Below are 19000 nucleotides of genomic sequence, written 5' to 3'. Positions count from 1 at the left end.
TCCTCACTCCTCCAACTTATTGCTACATTTGTCTGCAGAAATGGTCTGAGTTGAAAAAATATGACAACAAAATCAAGCAATAAAATCTGCAGCATAAAATCTTTGTTTTGTGAAACTGCATTACAATTGTACTGTAATTTAATTTTTTTTACAAGTGTACGTACTGCAATTGCGTGGACACCCTGCCTTCTGCTTGCGTGTGGACAACGTTCGTGCCATAATTCCTCAATTTAGAAGGTTTATTTTGAATTTGTGATTTATTTATTTATTTATTTTTAAATCCGCGATAATCAAACCTCGATGTAGCGAGGGATTACTGTATATGTTTTATATTTAAGGGGGCAAGCAAGACATTAAGAAGTGGAGCTGAGGAGAGAGGCCTGATTTAATAAAAATATATGAAATATAATATATTTTGGGAGATTTAGTTTGAGGGGGCACCACATTTATTTGAGGGGGTCAGGCCCCCTCTTGCCCCTGCCTAGACCTGGGTCTGTTGTACACTAAAAGCGCTGCAACATGTTTATACTGTATTAATGCCATATTATTGGCAGAAAGAGAGCTCCGAAATCTAATTTTCGGGCGAGACTCTCGTAAGAAGCGATCCGGAAACTAGATAGATGGATGAAAACAATGACAACATACTCAAAAAGTGCTTGGACAAAAACAAATCGGGAGAGGGGGGGAAACAAAACATAAACAGGACAAAAAAAAAAGGGGGTGACCACATACGCCCATAAAAGACAGAAAAAACACCTCACACACGCGCGCACGCACACACAGACTCACACAGCGGCGGCAGCTGCCGAATTCCTCGTCGTCGAACACGTCGTCCTCATCTGCAGACTTGTCTTCCAGCTCGGGCCGCTCCGCCACGGGAGGCACAGCGGACGCGGAGTCCCTCAGTGAGCCCCTCAACATTTCCAAGCCAAGGGTGCCTGCCGCTTGTTCGCTCCTCTGCGGTGACGCAAGACAGTCGCACTTGCCTCTCAATAGCTTCTTGTTCTTTTTTTTAGCGTTTTTCTTTTAGTTTGTTTTTACAAGTTGTTGGTTTTGTCTTAAAATTGTTTCCTCACATCGTGCACGAGCGACAGTGCCATGGTCAAAGTGTCAAGCCAAGGACACGCGTTCAGTGAAGCGCACGACAATACACTGATGTTTTGCGTCTACTTCTACTCTGTATCGACTGTGACGTCACGCGTAATGTTGCAGGAAATAGTCTCACTTATCTCTCCCTCCATTTGCCTCTCTCTCTTTCTCTCCAGGTTACCTACGACATTTCGATTTCAACCCCCCACAATTTCCACTTATGACAAATAAATTGCTTTTTACAAATTAACTACGAGTAAACAACTGTGCTGTACTAGCAAGGCCGAACTCGTAGGCAGTTGTCATGATGCAGTAGTAGCTATATTCAAGGATGTGAAGCTTTTAGGTTCATTTTGTTTTAAATTAGAGCACTATAGACAACTACTTTTTTACTTTTTTTCACATTGTGCTGCCCCGGTAACATCAATAGCCTCAACTAGTCCTGTTGTACACTTGATGCAGCTTTCTATAAAGCAATTTGAGCATTTCTTGGATATTTGATATCCAGCCAGGTTCGTCATAATAATGGGGAATGAGACCATTTTGGCATATTATGACAACTACAGTACAGATTACACGCAAAAAAAAAATGGATGGATAATATATATCTACTGTCATTTCATTATACAATGCACAGCCAAGAGCCAGCAAACAATTTGAGTCATGATTTTTAGTGCAGTTTTCAAAAACCTCGGAATAATTGTGAATTCTGAGATGAGTTGACACCGATTAAAATCGCGCTCGTTGTAAATTGATATTTTTCCAGCAGATGGCGACCGCTCATCCAAAACAAAAACCCGGACCTTGCCCATTCACATTATTCATGTCTTCGCCAAAATAGAAAGCAACACCTCATAAATGAAAGTCATTTACCTAAAAAGAGTAAAAAAAAAAAAAAAAAAAAGTATTTGTGTGTTATAATTAGTGCAGAGTGTTCGCATAACTGCCTTGATCGTAATTGGCCCAAAAATATATCATTCGTTTAATGAATGACCCATTTAATGTTCCAAATTAGAAAAACAGAAAATGGTAAGGAAAAAGCAATAATAATCACGACAAGCTGCTTGGACTAGTTTATACTAGCAACCAATCAATAGCTAAGATTTTCTTAATTTCTGTCAAAATTTGCAATTAATTAAGTAAATGGTTAACCCAAGGAAGTGGGGCGGCAAGGAGTGCCACAAGATGGGTTAATTTTTTTCTTAAAAGTAAGCAAACAAGTCACAATATAAAGCAGTGAGAATCAGGAAACAAGATTCAAACAACAAACATTGAGACAAGACTGACTACTGACAGGAGCAAAGAGCACAATAAACAATGAACAGACAACAACAAAGAAGCCAGAGAAAACCAAATGAACAAAAAACACAGCACATGACAATTTCCCCTCTTTAATGTTTAAGATCATCAAACAAACAGACCATCGATGATCCAAGAAAATAAATTTGTTTTCCTTTTTCATGGACATTTTCATTTCTTAAGAAAAAAACTAAATTCACTCCTCAACATCTCCCTTGCTGTGATTGCTTACAATTAGTCCAAAATCCATGCTGCTCCAGTCATCAAGGAAATAATATTCCATCACTGGCTACCTACTAGGTTAGCACGTCTGCCTCACAGTTCAGAGGCGCAGAGTTCGATTCCAGCATTCAGTCACTCAGCTCCCCTGCTGTAGAACTTGAATAACACCTGATCTGTGCAACACAGCCAGTATTTTCCTTTTTAAAGCCAAATTTCAAATATCTTCATTCATACTCCCTCTAGTCTTGTTTTCACATCGATTTTATACTTTACTTTTACTGTTTCATTGTACAGTGTTTCTTCGGAGCCTTTGTAAGAACCTTCAAACAAAAATGCAATATTATTATAAAGGTGCTCTCTCTGATCCTTCCCGGTGCCATGTGGCTCCGCATCAAACTCATAATGACTGAATAAGAGCATGTTCACGCGGCCAGAAGGCCAAAACAGCTCGTTTGAACACACAGACAGTCTTTGTCTGCGCCATTGATTAAAAAGCCAGAGTGCTGACTCTGGTGATCTGGAGCCAGTCTAATCGACGTCTGTGTCCGGTCGGCAGCAGCTCGCCGACCCCGAACTTCGGACAACCTCTAGCAGCCTAGCCTACAACAGATGCGGCTGAGCGGCTCGGTTGCTCTTGGCCCATGACTATATGGAGCAACTAAGCCCCAGTGTTAGGAGGCCAAAGCCCCTGCAGGATTAGCCTAATGCCACTAGTGGTGAAGCAGGCATGGGAAATAACATGCCCACCCCTCTCCTTTTTTTTTTGTCAAAACTGAATGTTAAGATTTGTGGTCTTTTTTAGTTAAGTTTGGTAAGATGCTTTAGTATGGACTCATTTAATAGCACAGAGATGTTGACATTTAACCATTTTGAATAGGAATGTGGCATTTGCTAACTGAATTGCTCTTCTCATACTCAGAATTTGAGAATGCTGAAAATTTAACAAGTGGCGCTTCTTTTTCCGTAGAGTAATGCTAATTTTAATTTCACATCATTCAAATTTTAATTGAAAATACCATTTCAGTTGAATGACATTCACTATGTTATCAATTGCAGAAACACATAAAATGATTTCAGCAGTAAGTTACCAATTAACCTGGTGGTTTAAAAAAAAATCAAAGCATTGACTCAGTCACTTGAGGCAAATATGTTTGCTGTTGGATTGCATTCAGTGTTGCATTTGATGCTTGGAAATTTTCAATGAATTATGTTTTCAGAGACAAAATGGGAAGTTGTCCATTCATGCCAGTTGAGAAAGATTAGGACGGTCCATTGGATATCTCCTTGAAGCGAGTAAGCATGCATAACTGACTCTGATGTCAAACAAGATCTCACTTCAGTTTGCTTGGTCTATTGTCATCCTGCGTGCTTTTGTTCGTATCATTTTATACTCGAACTCACAGGAGACAAATGAAAAAGGTTTCCTGCATGGTAAAGTTTTGACTATGGGGACAGTTGACTTTTATATCAAGTCACACTCTCATTTCCCTTTGAGAAGTTTAGTCATGTACTCAGTGCTGAACTGTAATTAAGCAAATAAAAAAAAAAAGAAACACAAGACTGATTTGTGAGAATATTACATAGCAACCAAACCTGAATGTCTTGTACAGGTCGAGACAACACCCCACACCAATTGTGAAAGTGTTTGCAGAGATCGAAGGTTTTCACACTGTGATCGGGTGAATCGAAAATAAAACTTATAGTAACACTAGTGAGTGACTTTCTATAACTTCAGCAAGCTATTATCTTGTCATTAAAGCACAAGCGCTGCAACTGTTAAGTAGCAGCATTAGAAACATATTTTACTCAATTAGAGTTTCAGAAATGTCTAACCAATGGCATTTGAAAAAAAAAAAAATCGGACCAAGGCAACACAGGGCAAAGAAACAAAGCAAGCAACCAATTAGATGAAAGGAGTGATGGAAAGGCAAATTTGTTCGATAGGAAATTTGGGATGAGGAACATGTGAGGACCCAACGCGAAATATTAAATGAAGTACTTAAAAAAGTAACCTCATCTTCCCCTCTCCAACTATGTCTCTAAATCTCCACTTGGCCCAGGCACCCGTACGGAACAATACGGCGCTGCACATTGCTTCCTGGCTGTATTGTATTGGCCATGCCTTCCACACGGGGAACAGTTTTTATTGGCAGCCCCTGGTGTCTGGCGTGTAGGTGGTACTGAGTCACGCCAGTCCCCGTACCCTGAAACCCACCAATCCCCACCCCTAGACTGCCCATCCTCAACTCAAATTCTGCTGAGTGTGCTAAATGCAACATGACATAATGCCATTCCAGAGGGATCGTGGCTAAAGCCCCTCTTTCTGGTTCTTAGGTATATAAAGAGGATGCGGCCGTTGGGCAGAAAACACCCGAGTCACTCTCATCTCCTCGCTGTTTTCAACATCATTCTTTGGTCGCTCTCTTCACTTCACCTACGGGAGCCTAAGCTGAGCTGCCACATTCAATCACCCGAGTCAAGCCAAGCTGTACCAGACCTCTCCGCAGTCATTATGGATATTGCCATCCAGCACCCCTGGTTCAGACGCGCCCTGGGCTCCATTTACCCGGCTCGACTCTTCGACCAGTTCTTTGGCGAGGGCATGTTCGATTACGACCTCTTCCCCTACGCTGCCTCCACTATCAGCCCCTATTACAGACAGTCACTGTTCCGTAACTTTTTGGATTCTTCCAACTCTGGAATGTCAGAGGTAAAAACCAAATTGGAAGTGTACATTTGTTAGGCTTGACTGCATTTATATTTATACTATCTCTAATACATTGCCCAGGTGAGGTCTGACAGGGAAAAGTTCACGGTCTACCTGGACGTCAAGCACTTTTCTCCCGATGAGCTGAGTGTGAAGATCAGTGACGACTACGTGGAGATCCAAGGCAAGCATGGAGAAAGACAGGTGAGTCGCAACCATCTTTTTTTTTTTTTTTAGTAGTAGTCTGCAAATTGGCTTGGTCGTAACCCGGAGTGTCTTCCAGGATGACCATGGATACATCTCCCGTGAGTTCCACCGCCGCTACCGCCTCCCATCCAGCGTGGACCAATCCGCCATCACCTGTACCCTCTCTGCTGACGGCCTGCTCACACTGACCGGGCCAAAGGTCAGCGGAGGGAACGAATCCGGCCGTAGCGAGCGCAACATTCCTGTCACTCGTGATGACAAGCCCAACGCCGCCGCCTCTTCCTAAAGGCTCGAGTGGTGGGCGTCGACCAAATGGGATGGCAGCCACAAATCTTCCACTTATTCTTCCTCTTTTCCCCAATAGAGGACACATGGGTCCTTCTTGCTTCAGTCTTTCCTCTCCAGATGATTCTTAGCACACTCTCAGAGCATCACTAAGATAAGAAAAAGGTCCCTATGAGGATGCTGAAATTGAGGTCCTCGTGATTGTTTGGCTCACAGGTAATGTCATACACATTTTGTCACAGATTTCTACAAAGTTCTTAACGCCCCGACTGCTTTCAGTCCAGCTCAGACCTTTGGAACCTTCTACTCATGTCTCCAATATATCCTGTCTTTTAGTCTATGCCTTGTTCATTGGATACCTCGATACTGAGAAGTCCATGCGAAAGAAAAAACATAATAAAGCTGCAAAATTAACAGAAGGCTACTCCTGTGTCATCGATTGCCCTCAAGTATTTACGTAAACGCATTGCAATGAAATAAGAAAAGGCAAACTTCCTCTTTAATTTTCTTGCACACAACTCTGACATGACATACATAGATGTTTAAAAAATAACATCATACAACCAAACATGTCAGTTTCAATTTTTAAATAGTTTTTTTACACATAGTTTGTAAATGTGAATATACGTACACACACAGGCTCATTTAACTGCTGTGGTAAATCCTCTGTACCATGCCTCTTCCCCAACAAGAACAAAACAAGGGAAAAGCAAACAGGAAAACAGGACAAAAACACTGAAAGGCATGTCACCGTTTGTTCTGTTTACATCCTTGAACCTAGAAACACACAAATGTTTTGGTTCACATGAATTTACTGTAAGGTTGTCAATAACTATGACCAGACCAAACTATGCCAGTCATCACCTGACATAAATTGCACCCAATTCTGTGTTACCTGCATGAGTACCTGGAGGTCCGCCAAGGTTTGCTGAGCCAATAGTCTCAAGCTAGGCTGAACACTAGACGTAAAAGTGTTAACTTGGGCCTGGAGGTCTGAATCAAGCAGAGTGGCACCTAGGCAAGACTCCGCTATATTTTCCAACAGCACTGACTGCAGCAGACGCAGACCGTGAAAGCACACTTCCCAGGATTTGTCTGTTACAGAGACAAATATATGTAAAGCACAAGATGTGGAAGATGAAGGTTCCACATCCATTTTCTATCACTCCTTTAAATTCCATGAGATTACAAAACATGGGAACATCACTATGTGTCATATCACCATCCTTTTCTTCAGTTTTCTTCAGCATCGGCTCACGTTCCCAAAACATGGATAATGGATTATTATCATGGCTAAAGGGGAGGATGTGTGTGTACGAACGGTACGTACAAAAAAAAATCATTCCACCCTTTGGCCAAAGTCTGCTGCTGACAGACTCCACTTGAGGATAAGCAGTAGCAAAATGGATGGATGCGATATACATGAACCATTCGTTCAGTTCACATTGACAACAGCGCTATCTAGTGGCTCTACATGTTACATGAAACACCACATCCAATGATGAAATGAATCAAACATCGGACAAGAGCTAGCGCTGCAAGTTATAAACTTAAATTCCATGGTTTTATTTAGCGCATTTGACATCATTTTGTTATCATATTAAGGGGCATACCTTCAAGCAGAGTCCGAATAAGAGGCAGAAGTGCTGGGTTCTCAATCATGTACTTGAGTCCCTTGACACTGATACTGGCATTATAAAGAGCCATTAGCATCAACCTGAGGCAAAAGACCAGCAATAAGCACAAAAACAAGCACAACACACTTTGTTAAATGCTGAGAATCAAGCAGGCTACCCCTTAAAAACATTTACTTATGTTTGTATTTATGTAAATTAACTCAAGGAACTAGTGTACACTTAATTGTGACATTGTCATGAACCCGGGTGGCATGTTATAAAATTATAGACATAATTTGAAAATGATTCCACCCTTGTCATCTGTTTCTTAGTGGGAACTGAAGGGTAAAACTGACGCCATTTGCAAATTAGCTCCTCTCTCCTTGCAGCCATGTTGTTATTGCAAAAACTCACTCAAAATAATTCTCCGTCAAGAAATCAATTAAACTGATGAATCAGAATATCCCTTCCCTACAGCAAATGTTGATAATGAGCAGGAATCTGATCAGTATCTGTTCAGGATGATTTGCACCTCTTCCATTACATTACACAATAGTAGTTTGCATACGTACACTTTGAGTTTAGGGAATACATCAGGCTTCATCAGCTCTAACAGTTTCATCAGCATGTCCAACAGATCATGTGCTGAGATGGACAAGAAGTCCCGCCCACTGGTTACAGCCGCTATGTCTGATTGGCAGGAAGAAAAGAGCAGATACAGCATGTTAAGTTTCATGAACTGAGTTTTTTCCCCTTCAAAACACTTGTGTATGACTGCTTCTTACTGGTAATGGTTCCAGTTAGCGCCAAAATAAACTGATACTCTTGGGTGTTACAGTCCTCAGATTGACTCGTCACATTCTCATCCAGAGTCTTCATGAAGCTCCCCAGAGTCTGAGTGGCCACCGCTAGAAAAGCTGGCAGGCTTCCCTACTCCACAAGAATCAATCACGCATCGGTTAGACAAAAGGTATATAGTTCAGTGAGCTCCCACACACTTGCAGATTTTTTTTTAACCCGATTTCAGGCCTGAGCAAACAACTCAATTTAGCATTTTTCTTTGATTGAAGCCAAAGTTTGCAGTCTTAAGAAAGACACACACACACACACGTTTTGTTGCACTGATAATTTTCTTGGATGGGCTAATGAACTCGATTAGCAACAAAAATGAAACAAAAGTTAAAGACCTGTCCCTATTCTCCGTGAATAGCGGGGGTTCAACGCATAACATCATAGTAAAACACAAAGACAAGTCTCACATCAGCTAGCCACTGTTTAACTGTGTCTTCAGTTGCAGAGCAGTTCCACAACAGGCTGCAGACTACAGAACCAAGACTGAAGCAGTAGTCGGCCTGCTGCTGCAACTCGGTTCCATTCTGCCAGAGCTTCTCACGTAACATCAATTTTTCCTGAACGTATAATAGACACACGCAGAGCAAATCACACTGTTATCAAACAGATTATAGAAGCAGTTGACCTATATGTAATGACACTTACTGTACTTCCAGCTTTAAAATAATTACATGATTCAAAATACTGAAAGGGTCAACTGTAGCGTTAAAATTTGTGTGTATTATAAAAGAAAAAAAAATCATAACTTTATGCTGTTGAATATATGAATTAGGTTCTAGGAATCAAATACATATAAAATATTTTTTTAACAATAATACAATAAATTCTCTTTCATCTGTGCAAGGCCTAAAACAAACCTGTGAAAAAATTACACCACCATAAAAATATCATTACACGAACACCCTACTGAAACAGTTAAACACATTCAAACATTGTTACGTTTGTAAAAGCAAAATAGTTGACATGTGAGTGCTATTGGATCTCATGATGCTGAAATTGTTTTTGTTATTAAAACTATTGTTTAAAAATTGCCCATTCCTTTAGGTCTCACCTCTCTTTCCCTGTGACATTCAATTTGTAGCGCCTCCAACCTGGACTGAAGATGAAGACACTCTTGCTGTAAAAGCTCCCGTTCCTGTGCTTGTTGCTCTTTCACTAGTCACCGACACACACATATTCCAAAATAGTAAGTATAATTGACACAATAAATGAAGAAGCAAGGAAACAGTAGGGTTATCAAGATAGAAATACTCATATTAAATATAGCACAGCCACATCTGTTTCCCAACCTTTATTGAGCCAAGTCACTCATTTTAAATGAGAGGAATCTCTTGGCCCACCACCAATTAAAAATGTGGCAAAAAGTATTGACATTGAAATAATTCAACCCTGTTTTGCACTACTTCTCGGGTTCAGGATCATATGGATGGAAGGAGCCTATCAGCATGGGCAAAACCTATCAATCACAAAGCTTGCCCCTTGTCAATTATTTTTACATCTCATCCTTGTGGGGATGCACTGTACACTGATGGATAATTCTAAAAGGTAGACGGTTTACAATCATCATGGCTTACCTGCTTTTGTTACTCTAGTTTTGTATAGCATGTCAATCAAATCACTGTTCACTACTCTGGGCAGGAACTCCCTTAACTGCATGACCTGTGTGCGTAACCTTTCCAGGTCTCTTTTCCGCACTCGAACAAAACCATCCTGAGGTGAAAACAATAAACAAAGGGGGGTGTCAAAAAAAAAAAGTACAGACACAGTCAAACACAGAAAGCTCACTGGAAAATACTTTTGGTATACTTACAGGACTAGGATTAGGAATTAGCAAATTTACCATGCATATAATTACCAATTTTCTCCTCATCCAAACTATTCGCATTTATACTTTGACAAAGTTGACTGATACAATTATATTTAGTCTGATTCATGACAAACCTTAGCGCCATCAGGCAAGAGAGGCGGTGGCACACCAAATGATGACATGCTATGCTAGTTTTACTTTCAACGTTATTCTTCCGTTAATCCAAATATAACGATTCCTGCAATGGAAAGGCGGCACATGAGTAAATTATTTTTATTGTTTGAAAACTGATTAATACATGTCCACTCCCTCAATAAATAAATAAATAAATAAATAAATAAATAAATAAATAAAGCGTCGTACCTTACCACAAAGACTAAATACAGATCTGTATCCCATACACCTGATAAATTGACGTCGTCGTTTTTTCGTTTCCGGGTCTTCCTTCCAACCGACTCTCATTAACTAAACCAGTCTGTAAATAATTCCAGTTCGTGTTTTGCTAATTTCCAACAGAGTCGAAAGCTTATCTCGACTTCCTTTGTGTTTGAATTAATTTGAAACGTGTTTAGACAGCTCCGTGAGTCCAGGAAAAACCTCGGAGAGCTTTCAGACTTTACTCATGTCTATAGAACGAGACTTTTCGAGCGCCGATGAGGCGCTCACGGGCATGTTCCCCATCCACCGCGCTTGTCGTGATGGAGATGTTGGAGCTTTGCTGTCACTGAACCAGCATCACAGTCTAACAACCGAGGACTCCTGCTACGGTTGGACCCCCATTCACTGGGCTGCTCACTGTGGACAGGTGCGGATTACCTTCAGAGTCCGTAGAAGGAGGACATTCGTGTGTTTTGTCGGCTTTTTCATGCATGCCACGATAGTAAAAAGTATTAGGTTCAAATTTAAATCTCGACTTTATGTGCCTCGTCTATTACTAAGTGTTTGTAGTTTGAGGGTGAACAAGTCGAATACGTACTAAGTTAAGCGGTTTTCTTACGTGAGCGTCGACCGCGACTAGCGAGCAAGTTTGTATGTGCAATAAAGTTGTAAGACGGAAAATTTGAAGGAAAAAAATGCTTAGAGCTCTTTGATTGGTTGCGGAGGAACCCCACGGAGCCAATAGTAGCTAAGGCGCCAAGCTGTACAGGAAGTGTGGTGTCTGTTTATGTTGATGTAGTAACAGGACAATGGCATCCTATATTACTTGACTTGTGATTTTAAAACTGTGCAAAAATTAATATGCACTAAAAATAAATTTGTAGTGCATATGTAATAATATGATGACCTGGTTATGGTGACTACACAATCATAATGGTCCTCTGAGCTATATGGCCCATAAAAAAATGAGTTTGACAATTTTGGTTTTGAGTTTAACAACAAATATGCAAGACTATAAGAAACAGATTTGACATAATTATAAGGAAATCCCCTTTATTGCTAACAAAAAAAAATCTCTGCATCTAATTTGAATGATTTCCTGGTTTTATATAGTTGGAGTGTGTCATGCGCCTGGTGCAAATGGGTTGCAACGTGAACATGGTGTCCACTCGCTTCAACCATACCCCAATACACACCGCTGCACTTGGGGGGCATACTCGCTGTGTTTTGTGGCTGTTGCAGGCTGGTGCAGATGTCAACCGGCAGGTGAGCTATGAACAGAAAATTCACATGTTCATTACTAAGCACATTAAGTATTGTTTTTTCTTTGTTCACATGCAATTTATGCAGGGGATTAATATTTCCATCTTGCATCTGTGTTTTCAGGATTTGATAGGTGAGGCTCCCATCCATAAAGCTGCCAGAGCAGCCTCCATGGAGTGTATCCAAGTTCTGCTGATAGCAGGTGCCAAACTACAGTAAGTATAACTCTAAGCAGAACTCAAGACTAGCGCAGCTTGAGTCTGCATAGACAATGGAGGTTGAACTCGCTCTATGACGCTAAAGGTTGCTCATAATTGAAACCTAATGTAAATGAAACTAGACTGTAAAGTTGTTGTTTTTTTACACACTCAATACTGTACAGATGACTGTATGGAATTTTTCTTTGCAGTCACTTGCCTTTTCTCACTGTGCAGCTTAAGGAACACCAGTGGCCAAACCGCAGCTGACCTCGCACGCACTCACGGCTCTGATGACTGCCTCCGCTTCATAGCCAACTTGCAGGAGCACCTGTTGCAGCTCGGTGAGCTCCATGGCAATGGGGAGAAGAATGGGAACGGCCCTGTCCGTGATCCCGGTCTGCTGTGTAGGAAAAGACTGCAGTCTGCTTTTGAGAATGGTCAAATGAAGAAGGCAAGGAGAGGTAACATTGACTCCCTTTGCGATCAAGAGCAGCATCGGTGGACTTGAATTTGTCCCGTAAACTCGGATGGCGTCTGTTGCATTGCAGAAGTGTTACCACAGATGCAGCATTCTGAGCTTGAGGACAGCATGGAATCCAACTGTGGAGGTGAGTTGACCACAAATGCAGGTTGTGGTGACAATGCAGCTAGGATTGCACACAGGAAAATTAGTCACTTTCACATAGGCAAAAGAAAATATGTCCATGAGCATAATTTGTCAACGCGTTGTTCCATTTGACTTCAAATATCTGTTGTTCAAAGTAGTGAAGTTTTGTACTTCATGTGAATTGGTTGACACTTTTTCCCCCCCTCTCCAGCAGGCAGTGTCCATCCACCCTCTCCTGTTGACGACGAACCAATGAAAAGCATTCCCGACTGTGATGAAGCTTCCACACGGCTGTCTTGGCAGCAGAGAAGTTCGCCATCCGATCAGCGCAACTCACCTGATATGTGCGGCTCACTGCATCTGACTGGAAGTCCCAACGGCTGCGTGCCCCATCGACCAGAATCGAAGAGTCTACTAAAAGCTGACTGGGGCGAATTCCTACTTTATGGACATTATCATGGCTTTGGGGACACAGCGGAGGAGTTGTCTGACAGAGACCACTATAAGCAGAAGTCTTTTCAAAATATGGAAGGTGTCATGCATCTGTCCCACGACAGATTCTAAATCAAAGGCATTTTTATATTTTCTCACAGGCTGTCTCGGTTCCCCAAATTGTCGCATGAAATTTGTTCATGATGATCTCACTTTTTTGGGACACATTTTGGGAATGTCCTCTTGGTGCTTCATCTGACTCTGGGTTGTATATAACAGTTTCCAAACCTTTATTGAGCCAGAGTATTAATCATTTATAAATCTAGTTAGTATTTACATCAGAGAGAGAAGAAATACAGGGTTATCTTTGTAATCTGCGGCATCCTGATGTTACTTGAAGTCCATAACCCAGCAACTGTTTTTGCTGCAAGCAGCAGGGACGCCTGTATTTCTGTTTTTCATCCCCTCGCTTGATGTTGGGGCAAGATATTGGGTTGTCTGACTTTGACCGGGATCCGCTGTGCATTCTTCAGTTACCTTTGAATTGTGATGTACTGTATACCTTTTTGTAACTTGCTTCTCAATATTCACACCATTTCTGACAATCAAAAATACAATTAGTAAACTTTTCAAAAAAATACATGTGTATCAAGTGTTCAATGATTGTAAAACCAGATTCTCATAGACAGAGTCAAACACATTTTTATTAATAATCTTATGTCGTTAAAACGGATAAAAACAAATTCAAACCAGGCTTGTAAACCACGCCATTGAGGTACAATCATCCCGATAAATCCCGTTTGATTGTTTTCTGCAGACTGGCTATGCTGGCATCCAGAGCTGCCAATCCATCTCGAAACGCCGCCTCATCTCTGGTGTCAAAGGTCGACACTGATCTCATACTGCAGTCAGGTGTCAGAGTATCCACTTTGCCCTCAGAAAGGAACGAATCAAACGTTTTCCGACGCTCTTTTTCCGTCTGCTGCTCTGATAATTGTACTACCGCTAAACCTTCACTGTGTGTCTGGTCACAATGATTTGGACGAGATGGCGGTGTTTCTCGCTGGGTCATTTTCACTTCATCTGGCGTTTTCTCTTCCCTTTCTGCAGCCATGTGTACATTATCACTGACGTACGAGACCTCTGGTTGGCCCAGAGTCATCAGGTATTTAGTGATGCGTTCAGTGGCGCCGTTTGGATCATCATATTGGTCCTTGAGTGCTGCATCAGACACCGCAAGGTCAACAACTGTGTCAAACTCCGATATGTTCCGACTCCTGATAGTCCTGAAACAAAGAGGGAGGCAAATTAAGCTTTGATAGCAACTTGGGTATATACCAAGACCTACTGCTTGAGGTTTTCTATTCGTTCCAATCTTTGCTGGGCAAGTATGGCTAGTTCGTTCTTTTCCTGCTGACTCTGGACAAGTTTGGTTTTCAAGGTCTCCAACTCTGCATATAGTACAAACACACACAACCGCATGCTGTCAATGTTCTGTTGTTGCTTATGCAAACATGGGTTGTTCATTTGGAATGAGAACAGCAAGTGCATTGTAAATGGGTTATGAACGTTATCTGGAGTCCCAAAACTGTCCCATAGTTGTTGATAAATAATCACATCTGCCTTAACGCAGTAAAAAGTTGCTTGTGTTGCTGTACAATTCTAAAAGAAGCAAATCAGCAAATAGGTCAAGACCCTACCTGATTTCATCAGCGCATTCTCTGCCTCACTGTCGCGCAGCTGTTTCTTCGTGTCCAGAAGACATTTCCGCACTTCAGCGAGAACAACTTGAAGCTCCTGCAGTCGGCGTTGAGTGGCGGCAAGATCTTCCGGCACACTAACCACTAAAGACAAAATGTTTAACTTTCGTAATTTAAAAGAGACATGCATAGTTTCACGATTTAAAACCGTTCTCAGGAGTCATCAAAATAGGTCAAGGATAGAGTAGGGCTAAGGTTCCAGATCCCAACCACGATAGGTGGTGGATAGGTGGATAGGTGGCAGGACAGTATTGCAAAAGGACTCTAGTAGAGATTTATTTCAATTGGTCATGATATAAATTAAAAAGGGCAGACACAATACGGACACAAACGCAAAACATTTACCTTGACAAAGGCTTTCAATATTTAGTTGTCTCGTTCTCTCCTTTAATTCTTTGTTCAGAAACTCCACTCGTCTGGAATAACGACATGAACGTAAACATAGTGGCCGGAACCACTTCTAACATTGTGCCCTACTTGTGAAGTTGAGCGTTCAGGTTGTGCAGGGCCTGGAGGTCTGCAGATTTCTCAGGGTCCGAACCTTTGGAGTTCAACTGCGGTGAGGACACTGTCAACTCCAGATGACTGAGCAGCTTCTCTGCAATACTGCCTGCACAACCAAAGTGCCAGTGAATGGGGACAGAAACATGCGTGATGTGATGCACTATGCAAATACTGTATTTTAATGTCCACTAGTGGATTTAAAAAAAAAAAAAAAAAAAAAAACCTTTTCAATTTTTTGCTAAATATTTAGCAGACCACCATGCTCCAGCTAGCCCCTTACTAGTTTGAAAGTCTTCCTTCAGTCCTTTTCTTAGAAGTCAAGACAGGAAAAACATACCTTTTCCAGCTATCAATGTCTTGAGCTCTCCCAGAAGATACTGAACAGTCCTTAGTTTTCCCGGACCAATGTCCTCCTCCTCACTACGTGCATGGGTGTCATAAGGCTGACCAGCATCAATTTTTTTGTCAGAGTTGTGTACACTCTGGTGTGTCTCACTTTGGATGTCTGTGTCCTTCACAGGCACAGAATCAATATCCTTGCCATTAAAGGAGGCCCTGTGGTCACCGCCACCTGGCTGGTGGGTAGTCTGAGTGTGAGGTCGTTGGCTTGAAGGGGGGGTGGAGTGCGGCGCAGACTCAGACTGGGTCACAGACAGGAGGACGGAGTTCAAGGGCTGGTTAGGGGCAGACCGTCGAGGTGGATGAGACTCCTTCGGTGATGGAAGCAAGTGAGACTGTCGGGCGGGAGGGTGCGCCTTCTTCGCTCCCACTTGTGTACCTGGAGGATATTTTGCTTTTGGGACCTGTTTAGAACGGTGTTCTGAAGGTGGAATAAAGCAAATGTGTGAAAAAGTACTTTCTCTTCATTCAAACTATGAATGAGAATCTATCAAAGGTTGATGCTGCAAAACCAGTGCCAGTTAGTTTTTGAGTTGAAAAAATACAATGGAAAATTAAAAAGCAATGTTCTGCAATGTTGTCTAATCCATTGGTCTGTGTTTTCAGCAGTGATGGTAAGCAGTTTGCATATTTGGGATAGACGTTCAATTCTTACTAGCAGTTTTAAAACTATGAACTCCCCTCTTACAGTTTACGTTTTTTTCATTTTACTCATTACATGTCTATCTACGTAAAACACCTCTAACAAAACTAAATATGAGTAACCAAAACTGAGCACCTTTTTGGGAACCACCTGTCGTTGGAGGAAATTTCTTGCCACTCTTTTTACCCAGTCCTGCGGATGGTTTTGGTTTGGCAGCACCACCGTTTACTGCTTTGCTGGGTTTTGTCGAGGGCTCTGGGCAAAATCACAAAACAAAACAGACACGGTCACACCGTAGCACACATCATTTCTACAGTACAAGCTCTTCATTTGTGAATTTGAAAACAGGAAATCCCTCTGACCTTCCTTGTCCACCTGGAGCATGCCAGAAAGCAAAACAGCACAGCGATCCAGCCCTGAGTGCAGACTGGCAATCTGAACAAAGGTGTGGGATGTTTTCAAAAGAATTAATAATAATTGATGTACAGTACTCAAAGTGGTATGCTGGGTGGATAATTGTCAATGGGTCTTTTAAAGAGCTTATTAACAATTCTACTATGAATAAAAAAATTAAAAAAATTCTACCAAAATCAATCCCTCTCTCCTAAAGGACTGAAACTCTCGGCAATCATCACCAATCCCTCAAAAACCTCTTCAAGACAAGTGGTGTGAAGTAACAACATAGAAATACTTTTATGTACTTTTTTTTACCTGGTCATGAGGTTCTGTGGAATACAAAGAGTATGTTGGTCCCTCTGGTCCTGGAAATGTGGCTCTGTTCATAAAATAGAAAAAATTACAATGCATTTCTGAATTAGGAGCATGCTGTCTGTGGAAGAACAGTGTAAAAGGTGCAATAACAAAATGAATGAACTTGCCGTTTTCTGGCCTGCTGTACCTTGGCTCCGCCACCTGTTACCCTTCCAGAAGTTGCTACCTGTCAAACACAAGCCTGGTGGTTCAATTCATTCACTGATCTTCATTGCACATACGCTGCAAACTTGCATCTATCCCAGCTAGGTGAGACGTATCCCACTTCTCATCAGACCAGACTGACATTTCAATCACTGCACTGACTGTAGATTTGTTTGGACCAATATATTAATGATAGAAAAAAAAGCACATAAAATTTGAGAGACACTTTTCAAGGATTTTCTTGAAACACTTTGCAAGTTCTTAGAACAGGAGTGGACTGGAGTTGACCATTTCTGACTTAGATCCTTAACATCATACTGCCTAAAATGGTGCTTCTATACATTCCATGTTTTTATTTTAGTTCAATTGATAGTATTTAGTGGGGCCAGACGTTAAAACGAACAAGAAATATTATTAATATTATCATTAATATAATTGCTGTATATTGAATGGGTTGAAAGAGAATCATTCACTTGGTATACTTGGTACTTTATCACTCTTTGATGTTCAGATCCTTCGGACATATCTGCCACATCCAAGATGGCAGACACGATGACGTATCGCAGGCATCAGCCAAACCACCCAACCGTCTCGATGCGTATCTTCCTTATATTACATGTTAAAAAGTCCGCAGTTAAATGAATTGGAAGGAACATCGTCACCAATAGCAATGGCAGAGAGCGTTTGCTCCAAGAATAGATTTAACCAAGTAAAAAAGACGTGAGACCCACCACAGGATAGAGAAGTAAGGTAAAAGTGCAGCGAAAGTAACCGAATTTGTAAACGTAGTCCGACCTTTCGTTTCACACTTCCTTTCATTGCTGAGAAACTTCATCAATATGAAGCCAACAACTTGTGCTGCTCCTTTAATGTGGTTACTCTGCAATCATGGCACTATAACGTAGAGTTCTTATTCGAATTTTCTTCTTCTTGTTTTGACTGGTGGCAAATTGCAACCAACCAAAGCGCACTATCGCCCCCTATCGCGATAACTATAGTGTGGCGAACCCAGTACCAGGCCTCACCCAGCAGGCCTACACTTCGGGGTGGGGTGATATTTATGTTTGTCCTTTGTGACATCATCTTCTCTTTATATCTTTGATTAATTGACTCGAGCTAGTCGAAGCCACAGTTGTTGGCAGACAGTCATGGAATGAAGACGCGTTGCTCCCTTCTGCCACAATAGTACTGAAGGAATGAGGAGGTCAGTACCCTTCCTGGGTTACAAAAAATACAAAATACATAGATGACATCTACATTTCAAAAGTCAAAGTCAAAGTCTGCTTTATTGTCAATTTCTTCACATGCCAAGACATACAAAGAGATCGAAATTACGTTTCCCACTATCCCACGGTGACAAGACATAGCACACAATGTACATGCAAGTAAACAACACAAAAAGTAAAAACAAGAAGGCACAAACAATGAATAAATATGAGCGATGAATAAATAATAAACAAACAACATAATAAATAATTCATTCTACACTAGGTGCGCTCGATTTGATCACCCAACTTTGCAGAGAGGATAATAATGTGTATTTGTGTGCACCTTCTATACTTTACTGGTGGCTACAAACATAAGTAATATGCAATATTGGAATATGAGTGACCACTAATACCTGTATTGTGGTCACAGTTTTTTTTATGTCTGTGGCAGTAAAATCAAAATTATGAATGTTCATGATTGAATTAAATGAGACCTCTGCAAAATGATTTCTGATTTCCCGTGCCACTATTTTGAAATAAATACGTGAACATTGTTAAACCGCGCGCTAGAATAAATGGGTAAAACAGATCGGTTTTAAAAACGCGA

At 41.2% G+C, this 19000-nt stretch overlaps 4 protein-coding genes across 12 annotated transcripts; 2 read left to right on the top strand and 2 right to left on the bottom strand.

The window, feature by feature from the left end:
* Nucleotides 1–3788: 3788 nt before the first annotated feature.
* cryaa (crystallin, alpha A) lies at nucleotides 3789–6228 on the top strand. Its single transcript, XM_049755136.2, has 4 exons — nucleotides 3789–3903; nucleotides 4945–5320; nucleotides 5399–5521; nucleotides 5601–6228. Exons 2-4 carry the CDS (start codon nucleotides 4958–4960, stop codon nucleotides 5808–5810), a joined length of 696 nt encoding a protein of 231 aa, XP_049611093.1. The 5' UTR covers nucleotides 3789–3903; nucleotides 4945–4957; the 3' UTR covers nucleotides 5811–6228.
* A 58-nt stretch (nucleotides 6229–6286) lies between these two features.
* hsf2bp (heat shock transcription factor 2 binding protein) lies at nucleotides 6287–11130 on the bottom strand. Of its 6 annotated transcripts, none has more exons than XM_049755541.1 (10): nucleotides 11061–11130; nucleotides 10219–10322; nucleotides 9852–9987; nucleotides 9329–9432; nucleotides 8685–8834; nucleotides 8211–8355; nucleotides 7998–8115; nucleotides 7423–7526; nucleotides 6705–6904; nucleotides 6287–6586 (listed from the first exon to the last, which is right to left on the bottom strand). In XM_049755541.1, the coding sequence occupies exons 2-10, from the start codon at nucleotides 10264–10266 to the stop codon at nucleotides 6557–6559; spliced, it is 1035 nt and encodes a 344-aa protein (XP_049611498.1). In that variant the 5' UTR covers nucleotides 10267–10322; nucleotides 11061–11130; the 3' UTR covers nucleotides 6287–6556. The 6 variants fall into 6 exon arrangements, with proteins under 6 accessions (XP_049611498.1, XP_049611499.1, XP_049611501.1 ...); XM_049755542.2 differs by having other exon boundaries at nucleotides 10901–11106; XM_049755544.1 differs by having other exon boundaries at nucleotides 11082–11104.
* LOC125989315 (ankyrin repeat domain-containing protein 10) lies at nucleotides 10707–13791 on the top strand. Of its 2 annotated transcripts, none has more exons than XM_049755539.1 (6): nucleotides 10707–10889; nucleotides 11576–11728; nucleotides 11849–11940; nucleotides 12160–12386; nucleotides 12474–12533; nucleotides 12747–13791. In XM_049755539.1, the coding sequence occupies exons 1-6, from the start codon at nucleotides 10707–10709 to the stop codon at nucleotides 13094–13096; spliced, it is 1065 nt and encodes a 354-aa protein (XP_049611496.1). In that variant the 3' UTR covers nucleotides 13097–13791. The 2 variants fall into 2 exon arrangements, with proteins under 2 accessions (XP_049611496.1, XP_049611495.1); XM_049755538.1 differs by having other exon boundaries at nucleotides 12744–13791.
* On the bottom strand, nucleotides 13641–18142 carry ccdc14 (coiled-coil domain containing 14). Of its 3 annotated transcripts, none has more exons than XM_049755530.1 (11): nucleotides 17981–18142; nucleotides 17149–17207; nucleotides 16982–17045; nucleotides 16633–16705; nucleotides 16406–16525; nucleotides 15566–16048; nucleotides 15202–15334; nucleotides 15070–15140; nucleotides 14665–14808; nucleotides 14313–14415; nucleotides 13641–14250 (listed from the first exon to the last, which is right to left on the bottom strand). In XM_049755530.1, exons 1-11 carry the CDS (start codon nucleotides 18002–18004, stop codon nucleotides 13746–13748), a joined length of 1779 nt encoding a protein of 592 aa, XP_049611487.1. In that variant the 5' UTR covers nucleotides 18005–18142; the 3' UTR covers nucleotides 13641–13745. The 3 variants fall into 3 exon arrangements, with proteins under 3 accessions (XP_049611487.1, XP_049611488.1, XP_049611489.1); XM_049755531.1 differs by having other exon boundaries at nucleotides 16982–16995; nucleotides 17169–17207; XM_049755532.2 differs by having other exon boundaries at nucleotides 16982–16995; nucleotides 17981–18057.
* Between the last annotated feature and the right edge of the window lie 858 nt (nucleotides 18143–19000).

Source organism: Syngnathus scovelli, chromosome 2, assembly GCF_024217435.2.
Source record: "Syngnathus scovelli strain Florida chromosome 2, RoL_Ssco_1.2, whole genome shotgun sequence".
NCBI lineage: Eukaryota > Metazoa > Chordata > Actinopteri > Syngnathiformes > Syngnathidae > Syngnathus > Syngnathus scovelli.
Note: the sequence above shows the minus strand (reverse complement) of the source record. Positions and strands in the feature narration are given on the sequence as shown.

Coding starts and splice junctions, on each gene's coding strand:
- cryaa (XM_049755136.2), top strand. CDS start 4,958: ATGCGGCCGTTGGGCAGAAAACACCCGAGTCACTCTCATCTCCTCGCT. Junction 5,321..5,398: donor CCAACTCTGGAATGTCAGAG/GTAAAAACCAAA, acceptor TACATTGCCCAG/GTGAGGTCTGACAGGGAAAA. Junction 5,522..5,600: donor GCAAGCATGGAGAAAGACAG/GTGAGTCGCAAC, acceptor AGTGTCTTCCAG/GATGACCATGGATACATCTC.
- hsf2bp (XM_049755541.1), bottom strand. CDS start 10,266: ATGTCATCATTTGGTGTGCCACCGCCTCTCTTGCCTGATGGCGCTAAG. Junction 8,356..8,684: donor TTAAACAGTGGCTAGCTGAT/GTGAGACTTGTC, acceptor CTTGTGGAGTAG/GGAAGCCTGCCAGCTTTTCT. Junction 7,527..7,997: donor GTATTCCCTAAACTCAAAGT/GTACGTATGCAA, acceptor CTTTTGCCTCAG/GTTGATGCTAATGGCTCTTT.
- LOC125989315 (XM_049755538.1), top strand. CDS start 10,707: ATGTCTATAGAACGAGACTTTTCGAGCGCCGATGAGGCGCTCACGGGC. Junction 10,890..11,575: donor GGGCTGCTCACTGTGGACAG/GTGCGGATTACC, acceptor GGTTTTATATAG/TTGGAGTGTGTCATGCGCCT. Junction 11,729..11,848: donor GTGCAGATGTCAACCGGCAG/GTGAGCTATGAA, acceptor CTGTGTTTTCAG/GATTTGATAGGTGAGGCTCC.
- ccdc14 (XM_049755530.1), bottom strand. CDS start 18,004: ATGAAAGGAAGTGTGAAACGAAAG. Junction 16,706..16,981: donor CCACAGAACCTCATGACCAG/GTAAAAAAAAGT, acceptor ACCTTTGTTCAG/ATTGCCAGTCTGCACTCAGG. Junction 15,335..15,565: donor GACATTGATAGCTGGAAAAG/GTATGTTTTTCC, acceptor TTGGTTGTGCAG/GCAGTATTGCAGAGAAGCTG.